The sequence below is a fragment of the Andrena cerasifolii genome, chromosome 2 (assembly GCF_050908995.1).
Source record: "Andrena cerasifolii isolate SP2316 chromosome 2, iyAndCera1_principal, whole genome shotgun sequence".
Taxonomy (NCBI): Eukaryota; Metazoa; Arthropoda; class Insecta; order Hymenoptera; family Andrenidae; genus Andrena; species Andrena cerasifolii.
The window spans coordinates 26,438,785-26,452,874 of NC_135119.1; the positions used below are offsets into that span (position 1 = coordinate 26,438,785).

Here is a 14,090-nt window from a genome sequence, read left to right on the forward strand (position 1 = left end):
AAAGTCTGTGACACAGTGTCAGCCCTTCAGTGGGGTGTACTCTGCCTACTTGTTCTCAATATTATATTAGTTTTATAAATATATATAAATCAACTGTGAGGATATTGAGTAATGATAAAGATGCTGTATATATACTTTCTAGAGAATCAAGGTGTGAAAATAAAATGTATTTTTATTCCACTAATTATTCAAAATATCATCATTAATACTTCACTCACGCGATTATCGGTATCGGAAATTGGTATTTTTGTTAATTTTAACAGAAACATTAACAGAAGAAAATTAACAATGGTAAAAAAGAGATACGTGCGCCTCTGTTACGCTGCAATTAAAAAATTCTCCGTACATCACATCATGGTATATTATCTTATTACAATCGCTCCATTTTTATAATGGTCATGGTTTACACAAAGAATTTACTGCTGCTGAGGCTCGGTAGTGCTACATCCAACTTGATTAAACAACCTATCTTTGATTATTTGCGCCATTAAGCCGTGAATAATTTCGATTGTAGTTTTACAACTGTCTCTCGTTGCCTTAACTAGTTTCTCTACCGTATTTCGGTCGTGAGGATCTGTTCCACCTATAATATATCCTCTTCCAAGCGCAACTTCCGACTGTTCTAACTTATCTGACAAATCGAATATCTGCCCAGTAGTGTAGTCTGCGTTCGTTAAAAGGCTAGAGGAACTTAACGTGTTCACCCAGTATTTATTCCACAGAGAGTCCAGTAACCGCCTATCTAACGATGATTTGAAGTACGACACTTCTAAAGAATAATATTGCTTGCAATGAACGCCAAAGTCTTCGATTTTATTCAATGGTATCGTTTGGTATTCGGATGGTTCTTCATTTGCCGGCTTATACCCCTATGAAATGCCAAATGTTTCATTAAGCTTTGTAATTTTTCTTCTCGCACTTTCTTTGAGGTATTATATATTGTGCTAAATGTACATTACCTTTGGGTAGGTTCTAAATGCGCCCAAACATACTTTTCCAGCAGAAATGGTTCTCACTGGGTCAATAACAATAGCGACGAACGGTTCTTGATAATTCTGATTCAGCATTTGTGTAGAAACATCTATTCCGGATAACCAACATCCGTAACCAGGGTGACTGTGATACCATCCAATAGCATTCTCCTGCCTTCCAACCTTAATATGAATGTAATTGTAGATAAAAAATTAAAAAAAAAAAAATTAAAACCGAATTCGAAAAAATAAAAATGCACTGAAAAGTAAAAAATAATTTAATCTCTTATTTAATCTACGACTCTCATATTTCTTAAGTCGGTGCCAGATTTACACAGTGCAAAATGATGAAGCGCCGACTTAAAAAATATGAGAGTGGTAGATTAAATAAGGGATTAAATCATTTTTTACTTTTCAGTGCATTTTTATTTTTTTGAAGTCGGTTTTAATTCTTTTTTATTTTTTTATTTTTTGTCTTTTTAGTTTTATATATATTGACACAACGCTTAGGAGATATGCATGTACGTACATAACATAATAATAATTAGGTGACAATAGTCTTTATTATTAACCAGAACTGGCAAAATATTAGGCCAATATTTATGTAGTGTAGGATGGGACCACCGCCCTTTTTCGAATAATAGAAAAAAAAAGGATTATCAGAATCGGTTCATATGCTGAGGAGTTATGCTGGGGCAAACATAAAAAAAAAATTACATACAGGTCGAATCTATAACTTCCTCCTTTTTGAAGTCGGTTAAGGGGTTATACCTAGTCAGGCGGCCGAAACGAGGCGAATATTTGGGGATTTTTTTTGAAGAAGCAGAAGCGTATATTTTTACAAAAGTTTAAAGTAATAAATGAATGCAACATTTAAAGAACATTTGGTAATTTTTTCGTAGAAAAATATTTACGCGTGATTTTTGCAACAAAAAATCAGGATTTCAACTTTAAATAGCTGCCATTTTGTTTTAAATTAATATTTCGGAAAATTCTCTCCGTCAACCTGAGGATACATTAATATACTAACGAAATCAATTTTGAAACTTGAAGTTTGAATACACGCAATTTTGTTAAATTTTGACTTACGCGGCTAATTCTGGCACCTGCGATAGCGGTACTCATAATGATTAAGAATCAGCTTGGTTTTTTCTTTCAGATGAGTCTGTGAGCTTAAATCACTCCCGCCAGGGAGGTATTTCTTTTCAAACACGCGATTCATTGAGAAAAAAAACCCTAAATGTTGCCGAATTTTGCAGCGTAATTACCAGAATGACCCCCTAAGAAGGGTACATTGTACCTCATGGAAGTTATAATAACGATAAGAGTTTGGCAGAAAGATTACCTGCTTAGCTGCTTCTATGTATGCTGTCATATATTCGTAAGCTTGCGCTTGGGCATTGACTCTTGTTTCTGTGCCTTCGACGGGTAATGCAAAAGAATCCATAACGATCATCGTATGGGCAGCTACTTTTCCAAGTAGGAGGCCCATTACTTCCAAAGTTCCACCAGACCGAGCATGCATTACCATTTTTAGTAATGCCAGAGCTGAGATCTTGATATCTTTGAAGAAATGAGGACTAAGAAGGTGAAGAAAATAATATTTAATTATTTTTTTCAACAGAATTCAATGTGCATAAAGAAAGAGGCAATAACGTACTCCTTTTCCCATGGTTTCGCAGCTAATATATCCTGTTGCTCTTTACGGTCGTATCTGTAGATCTCGTCAACAGTACTGATCGTTTCAATCTTATTTGACATTTCCCATGTTTTCTGAGCAATATTACTTTGTTCAGGCGAAGTATTTGCCATATTGATAAACTTTTGTCAAACCAGATATTCTAAGATAAATAAAGAAAAGGTACAGCGATCGGATTTAATTTAATAAGTATTTTTCTTTTAATAATAATAAGTGTTATTAATTAAGAGCAATTAATACGATTAGTACTGGAAATATTTCCTTGAATATAATAAACACCATGCACTCGTATATAGTATATCTAATTATTATTTAACACGTATATAGTACTTGTTTAACATGAAATTTTAAAACGATAATGAAATGTCAAATCACCCAATAAACTTGATAATTTCATATAATTCGAAATCAAGGCATTACTCCGTAATTATTATTAAATTAACGTATCTACTATTTGAATTATGTTTCATAAAGCTTTACCAAAAAGGCTGCTGTAGAAATTAAAAGTATTTTAAAATCATACTTCAACTTTTTGGTTATTACCAGTTACAGTTTGTTTTCAGTTAAATCACGAGTAACGTACAACTCTAGATCGCTAACAAATCTTGAGTTTTTGTAAGTTATTAGTGCCATCTATCGTTATTATTCGGCTGTCAACCAAAGGTAAAATTACGTGTGATTGACTAGAGTTTAGAGTGTATATAACCAAAGTAAAAATTACGTGTTTAGAGTTTAGAGTTTATTTTACGTTGAGACTAGGGATGTTGAAAAAATACCGATGTATCGTCTATTCGATATTTTTTTCACGTAATATCGATATTTTCGATCGATATTTTTCAATCCGATATATCGATATTCCTTTTTTTTCGATATATCGAGAGACAATATTGATATATTTAAAAAATGTCGGTACCATATATTTCGATATTTCTAAAAATATTAACATCCCTAGTCAAGAACCTATTTCTCATGTGATCATGGCTTGACTAGCTTGGCTTGGCTTGACTTGGCGTTAGCGTCGGCTCGTTTCCCATCGTTCCCCAGCTTGGCGTTGATTGGTTGACGTCACCGCGCCATCACGCGCATGCGTGGCGTCCCCCCACCACTTCGAATTATCAACTTGCCACTGCGCGGGGAAATCCCAGTAACAATGGTCAATGATCAGTGGTCATGGTAGCTTTCGTAGCTTCATGCGTCTGATAACGGAAGGAATGCTGCACGAAAGAAAGATTGGAATGGGTGACAGACGCGTGAGGGGCAGAGACGGGCATTATTTAAATACAAAATTATTTAAATACCGAATCAAATAAAACAGGCTAATAACTCAGAATTATTTTTATTTGATGAGTCTCGAATTAAATTTTTGTCTTTTATTCGAAATCAATTTTTTATTTTAAATAATTTTTTACCCATCTCTGGTGAGGGGCCCCTATGCTGAAGAGCTCTGACTTAGATGGCGCAAACCTTGTCACTGTAAATGTAATAACAAATTATTTTGCCTTACTCCTCGCCAGGAGAGCTGAGTTGGGCATTATTCGAATGACCTCGAATAAGAATTGCGAATAAAATGAAGTTATTCTCGAATAACGAATATTTTTTTATTCTAATAAGTATATTATTTTTAAATTATTTTTAATTTTTTTTTAAATTTATTCGAATAAAAAATTATTCGTTATTCTCGAATAAATTCATTTTATTTCCAATTCTTAATCAAGATTGTCCGAATAAAAATTTATTCGAATAAAAATTTATTAGAATAAAAATTTATTAGAATAAAAATTTATTAGAATAGAAATTTACTCGAATAATGCCCAACTCTAGCACAGAGCATTAAATGAATTACAAACCTCGCGCGCTGGAAAGCAGGTGTAAAGTAATGAATAATTACGTGAGAAATATGAAACATTATCTCTATTAAACGAAATGTACATATACATAATAATGCTCAGTAGATAATCATTCCGACATCCTGACTGTGAAATATAGGTATAAAATAGTAATCTGGTCTGGCTTTCGAACATGGCCTAATAGACATTCGAAATTAATACAGAACAGGGTTTCGACTGATCGATCAGGTGTGCCGGATCGATCGTCCAGCATCGTTACGAAACAAGTGTCAACGAACTATGTTGTGTTAATGGACCGCAAGGGTACAGTGTTATCGAAGGAGAATTAGAGTGAGACTAACGGAATGAAAACAGAGGGAACTTTGTTTTATACGATATTACTAAAGCAGAGGAGCAAGGAGGGTGTCAGCTGCACGCGAATCATGAAGTAACCAACGCGCTTCCTTGAGCATCATCCACTGAGACCGGAAGAGAGAGAGAGAAACAGAAGGAATGCTGGGTACTAACATTCGTGTAAGTAAGTACATATCCTTTTCAAAGCGAACACAGTTGACGTCAGTAACAGCGTTTAATTATATTTAGCGAGTACCAATGAATTACTGTTTGGATATTAGCTTACTGTAGTCCAGTGTTTCCTAACCTTTTTTTGAATCGCGATCCCCTTTTATAATATTCAAATAACCTTGCGAATCCCCCCCCCCCCCCTCCCCCGTACAAGGCAAGGTAAATTTAATAAGGTAAAGAAAACACATTAAAAATAGGTATTTTAGAATATAATTCTAACTTAATAACATTTAAAAAAAAACACTTCGCGACCCGCAGGTTGGGAATCACTGCTGTATTCTCTCCTCCTTTCTCTGTCTCTATGAGCCGCTCGGGTATCCCCCCCCCCTGCAGATCGCAGTTGCGATCGCGTGCCCTTTCGTACTCCCTCCGCTCCCCAAATGGTAAACCCTATAGAAATACGACGTAGTTTACAAAACTGTGATGGGACCTTCTGTCAATCACATGTATATATATTGTCAATATCTTTTTTTTAAACATCTCAGAGGTACCGGCCAAGCGCAACGTACCCCAAGCTAGAATCGTTATACCGAGGAGATATATTCTGTAGCACCCCCGCGCCGTCGCTTAGAATTACACGCATTCGAAAGTTCGCGCGCACTCGGCACTCCGCCAATCACACGGAGCACCGTCCCGTACTCTAGATAGTATTCGTTTATTAATAGTAAACGGTAGTATAGTAAGTACTACGTAAAACAAAGTACCTGCATTTTTATAATATCGATGGAGGGGGAGAAGGATCCGTTCGCCCTTACAGTCGAACGAACGGCACGCGTTAGGATGCTTGCCGATTAAACGGTCATTAACTTTTGGCGGGAAAAACTATTCTCACAAGCGGATATACATTGAACCATGCCTTAGGATGTAATCGAATTATGCACTCATCAATTAATCGTATCCTCGACATTGTTCGATCGCAATTTACCCTGATATTCGCGTAGTTGAACAGAAACTAACCCTTCAAACAATAAACTGGCGATAGTAATTTCTGGCTCTTAATCGATGGCTCTTCGGTGGTACCAAATCGCTGGTTCTTCACAAATAGCACCATTTCCATCGTAATCGATCTCGAATACAATTTCAAAATCATCAGTGTCGTTCTGAAAATTTTCCAATTCACCGCGACGGGGAACAAATTCCTCATTATAACCTTAAAATCGGTTTCTGCATTACCGACTGATGTTACTTTAGAAAAGAAATTAATGTTACAGAAATTGACTGTATCGACCGAAGGTACTTGATCCCCCGTTTCACCGTGCCGATAAAAAGTTTTCAGAACGAACTTGGCGCGATTGCCAGAACTCGCGATACGCTACGTATAATAGAAAGTCGTACGCAACACTGAACCTCGTGTTTATTATCGATGATAATTATACGCCTCTCACTGGATCGAAGAGTAATAAATATGCGCGAAGGACAATGCTTCTTTTTCTCTTTCCTAATACTCGCTATATAGGTGTGAGATTCTTAGACCTTATACACAGCGTGTGTACGTGTATAATCTGTGCATTTGTGTATGCTTCTGTAATTTGTCGCGCGAGTGCCCACTCGCGTTCCTGCGTGCGCGTATGCGATCTGTGCATGCACACGGGATTAACGTATATACACAAGCGAGCTATGCGAGAGCATAGCCATTCCTAAAATACAGCATCAACACTTCGAGTGGCGTCGGCGTGTTCTCACGACGAGGTAAATACGTTGCGTACTGCAAACGGTTTTGGTATGTTTCACGTGAATGTTTTCTGAAACGCATCGAAAAAATGGCGGATTTAACGGGCGGCCGATGAGCAGTTACCGTCTGGCTCCGAGGTTCCATTCCCCGAAAAAAATATTTTATCCAAACGCCATATTTTTTCTGTACTACTACACTTAGTCCGTTTTTAGTAAATTACTCTTCATTTTGCCGAAAAATGGGTCCCCAGAATGTTTGCCACCTGGGCCTTTTTCCGTAAATCCGCCACTGATCGAAAGTATTATCCGAGAATCCCCGAGCGTTTAGTCAGAATAAAAACCAAACATGGAGCTCGCTTTGTACAATAAACTTTCCTGTCAGAAAAAGGGATTATCTTTCAAAACGTTGCGCCACTCAAAGTGTTATGGTCCGACAGCTTTCTTCGTATTCTTTTTTGTTCAACCCCTTTAATTTGTGGAGCTACGGATAGGAAACCTTAAGTCGATTCACCTACGGGTAGACACGCGCGAATTCAAACCGAATCCACTTCAAGCTTTGAAAGTTTGTACTCTACTTAAAGATACCGTAATCTACGTGGCGAGTGATCGGGGATTAAAGTAAGAATCTTGAGCAAGACTGAACTTTGCGTAAGTTGTGATTTGTGATCTTACGCGTGGGTCAAAAAAGACCCACACACCGTCACCCAAGAGGTTAGATTATTCAGGAGACTTGTTATAATTTTTGTTGTAAATGGCAATTCGCGCGTGTCTGATCTATGGCAACTACTATTAGTAACACCCTCGCGTACGTGTTTCTGTACTTTATACTCTCGTTCGATCATTCCCAAGGTCATATGTACGCGAGTTAACTTGGATCGTGTATACGCTCTAGAAAGCTTGCAAGTGAGATACCTACTTTGATCAAGAAGAACAAAAAAGAACGCGTTGGAGTGCTGCTCGAAGATTCACCTTGATCGTGGACGTTCGTAAAAAGACGAGTGAGCAAAGAATCAAAGAAAATTAGGCTTTCAATTCGAGTTACCGACCGTGTGGGGTTCCGACTTTACCGATCGAGCACTCAGTCGGACGTTAATGTCCACGAACTTTACACGGTCAATATAAATCTTTTCGTACACGCGCCCCCTTCGTTCAAGCACCGAGAACACCATTTCGAACTTTATAAAATTGAATTGGTATATAGACTGAATTATAATTACTTGAACAAGAGATACCGAAATTTAATTACGAATCCTTCTCAACTAGACAATCCACCTGAAACGAACCGAACCGAACGAAATCCTTCCGAACGTTCGCGAGACTGTCGCGGATTACTGTTACATATGTGTACACGTATATACATATATATATATATATATATATATATACGTTGGTTTTGTATTCTTAGTAAGATATTTACAAAAAAAGTGTAGCAAAGTACGCTCGTTCGTAACATATGAAGTATAATATCACTGGATCTGTTAGGTTTCACTTTAGAGAATTCTTAATCCCCTAACACTATGATCTACGTAAACGTTTTCGTAAATTGGTTTGATATTTGAGTCAACAATTTCGCGAACTACTATTATCCTTTTTTTTGGCGCCTTTTAACTACATTTTTTCGCAGTCGGTACCAGTTTCACCCTCGGAACACGGTGCCTGGGTCACTTTTGATCCATGCACATCTTTCTCTTTGTATGACTTAGGAACTTAATATAAATTAAAAACTGAGAACACGGGTCAAGATTGACCCGGGCACCGCCGTCCGCGGATTAACGCGTACGGATGAACAGTTCGATTGTAAATGGGCCGAGATCGCTTCAACCCTTCGTTCTCCCTTCTTTCATCGTTCATTGCGTAGTACCTGTGGGAGGGGGTGAAGCCGAGTCTCGTCGTGAATTTCTTAAAAAGCAAGGAATGGTAATTAGTTCCTCTAAATCTCTAAATAAAGGGTTAATCTTCTTTCGTTTTTTTTTGGTATACTCTCGTCGAATGGTCCGATAGTTATTGCGATATTACAAGCGTCCCCAGTTCCCCTCTGCTTAGTGGCGGATTTAGGAAAAAAGGCCCAAGTGGCAAACGTTCTGCGGGGCCCATTTGTCGAGAAAATGACTAGGTAGTTTACTAGAAATGTTTTCTTTACAAGAATCTAGAAAGCATATAGTGTTTGGATAAAATAATTTTTTTTTTTTGAAAATGGGACCTGAGGCGGAGATGAACAACACTTTTATTTAAATAAACTTTCGAATAACGAATAAAAGTTAAAATAATCATTCCTCACTCGTTCGTTAACTCGAGTTAGCTTTATTCGACACGTGACGAGTATTTTTTTAACTTTTATTCATTATTCGAAATTTTCTGCTTGGGGGGTCCTTCTTAAATCCGCCACTGCCTCTGCCCGGAACGCACTTCCGTTAACAATGCCGATGGAATAATAGACGTAAGCGCTCTGTTTACTTTTGGTCCACTGGGAAATACGTTTCGCTCGGCAATTCAAGGTCGCTGCATTGGAGATAATTTTTTCGAACTCGGTATCGACTCGCAATCTTGAAGCTCGCACCCATGTTCCTCTCTCGAGTAGTACCAACTGAACAAATTTCTCGAATAACAAAAGAGGAATGAGTCTCAAACTTAGAGCACAGGAACTCCTCGCCCATAGCTTAACCCTTCGGGCGTTTACAATTCGAACGTACACCGTGCGCAGTGTGCGGGACACCTGTGGTATCCATCTTTAACCATTGCCGCTGAACGCCCATGGGCGGTCCCCGCCCGCATATACGCAGTAGTATCCGAAGGGTTAAGAAGATATTACATTGCTCGTTTCCTAGAACCTGCCTGTAGTAATAGCGCAATAACACCCGCTCTCTGGGAACAGCGGTTCCGCGACGTCTTACACCTTAATTAGCAAGCTCTCATTCACTTCACCCGCAGACCTCTGCCGGTAAATGACCGAAGCATTATTATTCGCATTTACAAGCATTTGCGTTAGGAAGGGCAGAATTAATTAAGTCGATTGTACAATACTCCATCGCGATATTCATCTCCCCTCGCCTTTTCTTCTGCGCGAAGATGTCGTCGATCCCATAAGCTTTCGAAACGATTCTCAAGCTGAATTACGCTTACGATTCACAGTGTTATACTCGAATGGAACCTGTCGTGTGCTCGCGGGGCAGACTGATGGGTGTTCGATGATGAAAACGATGAGGAACCGCGGACCTAAACGCTTAAACTAAGGCTACGCGTTACCACCGTTCGTGACTAGAATGGAATCACCGAACCGGAGAATCAAAGGCGAATCGGAGAAACGAACGAGTTAAACGAGACAGATTTTGGTCAAGCGCTTAGACGAATGATACAAATCGCTATTCTAATAGTGTCGCTTGTCGATCGAGTACCATTTTGTTTGCCGATCTGTGCGCTTACGTCGGAAACGTTTTATTTTACATATGTACACTTCGTTCCTCCTCGTCCATTTACCTGTCCCTCCCTCCCTACTGCCACCCCCCTCTTCGTTCGTCCCGATACACAGCGGATGATATATTGTTTGCTATTTCAGCAGAAATTCGCTGATATATGTATGTACTTCATAGATATACGGCTTTATGCTAAAGGTCTTGGATACTTGAGAGATACAGTGTTGCTCGTTGGTTTGCATGGCGAATGGCTGATTAATTTGTGTTTAGATCGCCCAAGTTTAGCAGATCAGATAAACAACTTGAGGAGTCAAGCTGAGCTTCGGCCGTATCCCCAAGTATAATATCGAAGTATTTCAATGCCAAAGAAAGAAATAAACCTAACCTAACATTGGGGAAGCTGACTGTAACTTTTGCCCACCCGTGGCGCCACCAGCATTTGTAATCGGTGTTTTAGGTGTATTTAAATTATCTTACTTTACTTCTTAATTTCTATTTCTATAATAAGTGCATGTATTTATTATTATTATTAGCTATTATTAATTACGTAGATATAAAAAATAAATTTGCATGTTTTAGGTTATAAAGACGCCAAACCCAGTGAAAGAAACGTAAGATATTAGAAGTCAACTTTAGCATAAAAATTTTCAAATATTTCATAACATTTCGTAATTTTCTCCTTTTGTTGTAACTTTAACTTTGAAATCAACAGTCAGCAGAGGTACACGCGCCAGTGGCGCCCTCTGCGCCGAGCTTTGCGTCAGCCTCCCCAATTACATTTGTTTCAATTTGAACAGAAAGCTTCAACTTCGGAGACCAAAACGACCAGCAAAGGAATCTCCAGTTAATCAAACTAGAATGTAACAGAATCTAAGAGGTGTGACTTTAAATACCCTGAATTGTAAGTACAAACAGAAATTCTAGACCAGAATGGCACTTTTAAACTCAAAATAATCAGCCCCAGAGTGTACCATACGCAAGGAACACCAGTCATGCACCGTGAAGCCTCACGAACCAATTAACTTCCCCGGTTGACGATCCGCCTGGTGAGCAGATCGCCAGGGACCGACACACAGACAGTGGACCGCGGTGCTCGAGCGTTCGCCTCGAGTCATATAGTCCAGACTTGCACCTTCTCCGCGACGATGCACCAGCTAGCATGGTCATAATAAGACGAGATAATGTGCAAGTTCTCCACGTATTTGTTGATCAGTTGGTCGAGCTCGCCCTCCCTGAACACGTGGTAGTACTGATGGTAAGTAATCGCGCCGCCGCCTCTGTCAGAGGGCAGGGACTCCTGGGACGAGGAGCCGCTGAGAGAATCATTCCCGGTGGTCGTGGTGACCAAGCAGTCAGTACTTCGCTTGCTGTTATCCGGGTACCTAGACGGCGTCTCCTCGGAAGCCGAGCGCCTCTGTATCTGCAGCCTCCGTTTCTCAGCGTAGGACTTGGGGTACTCCGCGTTGTTAGACAGCAGAGAAACCATGCTGCTGCATAGCCTGCCGGTGGAGTCCGCGTGACTGCCGTCGCTGAAGCTGATGGTGTTGTCGATGGACTCGCCGATGTCGCTGGACTCCATGGAGTTCGTTGTCCTCAGATAAGAGGGCTTCTCCGGGGGCTGCTTATCCAACGAAGCGTTCTCCTTTTCGTTCATAAACTCCCCGGTATTCGAGACCATCACGAAATCCATGATATCGTCGGAGCTGCTCCGATGCATCTTCTCGTTGCTAGAATGAATCTCAGCTGCATCTATCTTCTCCGTGTCCTGGGGGAACCCGTTGCTCGTGCTGCTCAGCCAGGCAATAGTGTTGGACATGTTGTATTTACCGGGCACGGAGGCTTTAGTCGAGGCGACGTCGTACATGGGCGCTACAGGTTCAAGCTGGCGCTTGGCAATGTCTAAATCTTTCCTCTGGTCGCTGGCATTCTCCTCTGGATTCTGGTAATGATCGATGTCGTGCATGAGATTTTCACTGAGCTTCTCGGTGAAGTCTATCAGGTGCTGTCGACACTCCTCGTTCCAGGTGTCCTCCACTTCAGGCAGCTGGTAGCTGTCGTTCAAGCTGGACTGCTTGGACATAGGCTTGCTCTCGGCGGTTGCTTCCGTGGCCCTTTGCGCTGGGCACGGTCGACTGTGCGCTTTCTGGATGGCAGTCTCCACAGCGTCCTCCAAGGAGCTGGCTACGTTGGCGGCTGCCTCTAGGAGCCTCGATGACTGAGACGACGTGCTGTCCGCGGTGGTCTTGATCTCTTCTTCCTTCGAGTCAGCCACGTAACCAGAGGATTCATCCGCAGTTATGTCGCTGGGATCGGATACGTTCTCCGCCGAGCTGTCTAGCACCTCGGACTCCGTGCACTCTGACTTGGTGTTGTCCTTCTTCGCGTATCTCTCGTCGGAGATCACGCTGATGACCGAGCCCACTGACTCTGGCGAGGACACCCCGCTGGAGTCGCTATCCAGGTCGTCTGTCTCTGGATTGAACAGTTCTAAGGAGAGTAACCGCGGCAGGACTTTGATGACCGTCTCCAGGCGGCCGCTAGCCGTGGTCGAGGCGCGTCTTACCAGTGGGAAGGATGGTTTGGTTCGCGTGGCGAAGCCAGGCTTCTGCTTCAGCAGCTCCTTTATTTGGTTCAGTCTGGCTTTACGACTGTCTTCCTCCCCGTTGACGTCGCAGCTCCTCTCCTCGTACAGCACCTCGGGACTGTCGCTCGCCTTCGGTAGCAACGGAACAGTGTCCTCGATAAACTTAGGCTCCTCGAAGTCCACCGTCTCAGACATGGATCTGTAGGCGCGTATAGTCTGCAGGGCGGGCTTCTTCCCTTCCAGAGAACCGTTCCTCACCTTCGTTTCTGCCTCAGCGATCCTCTCGCTGGGCTGTAGCTCTGCGCTCGGTGGCTGATGGTTATTGCTCGCGGTGTCCCTCATAGGGCCTATTGTCATCTCTCCAGGCATCGGTTGCTGACTGGTGACAGTTGTAGAGCTGAAGAATGGTCTGCTGAACGCTGCGTTCAGGGTGCGAGGGGATAGACCAGGCGGACTAGGCGGTGGCAAGGACTTGCTTGTCGCTGGGAACTGTTTTAGCAACGGTGATATGGAGATAAGCTTGAGCCTCGAGCTGGATATATCCGGAGGGTGTTTGACGCGCGGCGATGGAGGCGCCGAGATGCTGCCCAGCAGGTGGCCAGCCGTGGCCGGGAGGATGTCAGAAAGCGGAGGCACGTCATGCTTTGGCACGAAGATCACGGACGCGAAGCTGTCCTCCGAATCGACGCTGGTGTCGCTCTGCAGGCTGCTGTCCTTCGACGAATCTGAACCGTCTTCTCGCGAAAGACGTCTCTCGATACCTTCCACCTCTCTCTTCATCGCCGATACCGATTGGAGCTTCTCGTTTCCGTTGGTTTTAGAGGCTTCGTCGGCGAGCGCGTCTGCAGCCGCCGTCTCGCTGTCAGTAGACTTCCAGCCCTGGAGGATCTTCACGAAACCGTTCTTGATCGATATGCCCGAGACCTCGATGTTCGTCGTCGACTGTCTGATCTTGTTCGTAAGGCCACTTTTCAGCAGTTGGAACCGCCTGGTTGCGTTGCCGGAGTAGAGAGAGTCCCTGAGCGACTCGAACGTGCTCCCTTTGCAGATGATCTCCTCGTTCAGGGACGCCTGCTTCATGATGTTGCGTCGTAACTTCTCCTTCTCCTCCAGCCTCTCCGCGGACATCAGCTCCTCGTTCATGGAGCTCTGCTTCAGGAAGCTATCTCGTTTCGAGGACTGAGTGGGTGCTACCTGGATTGGGAATAATGCAACCCGGTCAGAATTGGGCTCTTACAGTTTATACTGTTCAGGGATTCAAGAAACCCTGTCTTCTTGGAAGAATTGTATCTCTATCCAAACTTCTGACGAAGTTAGGTAGCACCTGGATCGCTCTTCCAAGAA

General features: G+C 42.0%; 2 protein-coding genes and 1 long non-coding RNA gene across 3 annotated transcripts in view; 1 reads left to right on the forward strand and 2 right to left on the reverse strand.

Moving 5' to 3' along the window:
* Nucleotides 1–146: 146 nt before the first annotated feature.
* Nucleotides 147–2,783, reverse strand: Csn5 (COP9 signalosome subunit 5). Its single transcript, XM_076831007.1, has 4 exons — nucleotides 2,632–2,783; nucleotides 2,317–2,551; nucleotides 960–1,154; nucleotides 147–869 (listed from the first exon to the last, which is right to left on the reverse strand). The coding sequence occupies exons 1-4, from the start codon at nucleotides 2,781–2,783 to the stop codon at nucleotides 417–419; spliced, it is 1,035 nt and encodes a 344-aa protein (XP_076687122.1). The 3' UTR covers nucleotides 147–416.
* Nucleotides 2,696–3,600, forward strand: LOC143378912 (uncharacterized). The gene is made up of 3 exons (XR_013088383.1): nucleotides 2,696–2,832; nucleotides 3,223–3,333; nucleotides 3,382–3,600. It is a non-coding gene; the product is annotated as an uncharacterized LOC143378912 (long non-coding RNA).
* Nucleotides 3,601–4,564: 964 nt separating this feature from the next.
* Fid (class I SAM-dependent methyltransferase fire dancer) overlaps nucleotides 4,565–14,090 on the reverse strand; it is a 51,449-nt gene continuing 41,923 nt past the window's right edge. Inside the window, exon 8 of the mRNA XM_076830915.1 lies at nucleotides 4,565–13,940. Coding sequence (XP_076687030.1) covers nucleotides 11,274–13,940 — 2,667 coding nt within the window. The 3' untranslated portion in view covers nucleotides 4,565–11,273. The remainder of the gene's footprint in view (nucleotides 13,941–14,090) is intronic.

What these genes read in the sequence shown, in the direction of transcription:
- Csn5 (XM_076831007.1), bottom strand. Translation starts at nt 2,783, where the DNA reads ATGGCAAATACTTCGCCTGAACAAAGTAATATTGCTCAGAAAACATGG. An exon ending in GCGAAACCATGGGAAAAGGA is followed by an intron (nt 2,552 to 2,631) that starts GTACGTTATTGC and finishes TCACCTTCTTAG; the next exon opens with TCCTCATTTCTTCAAAGATA. An exon ending in CATTTAGAACCTACCCAAAG is followed by an intron (nt 870 to 959) that starts GTAATGTACATT and finishes GGCATTTCATAG; the next exon opens with GGGTATAAGCCGGCAAATGA.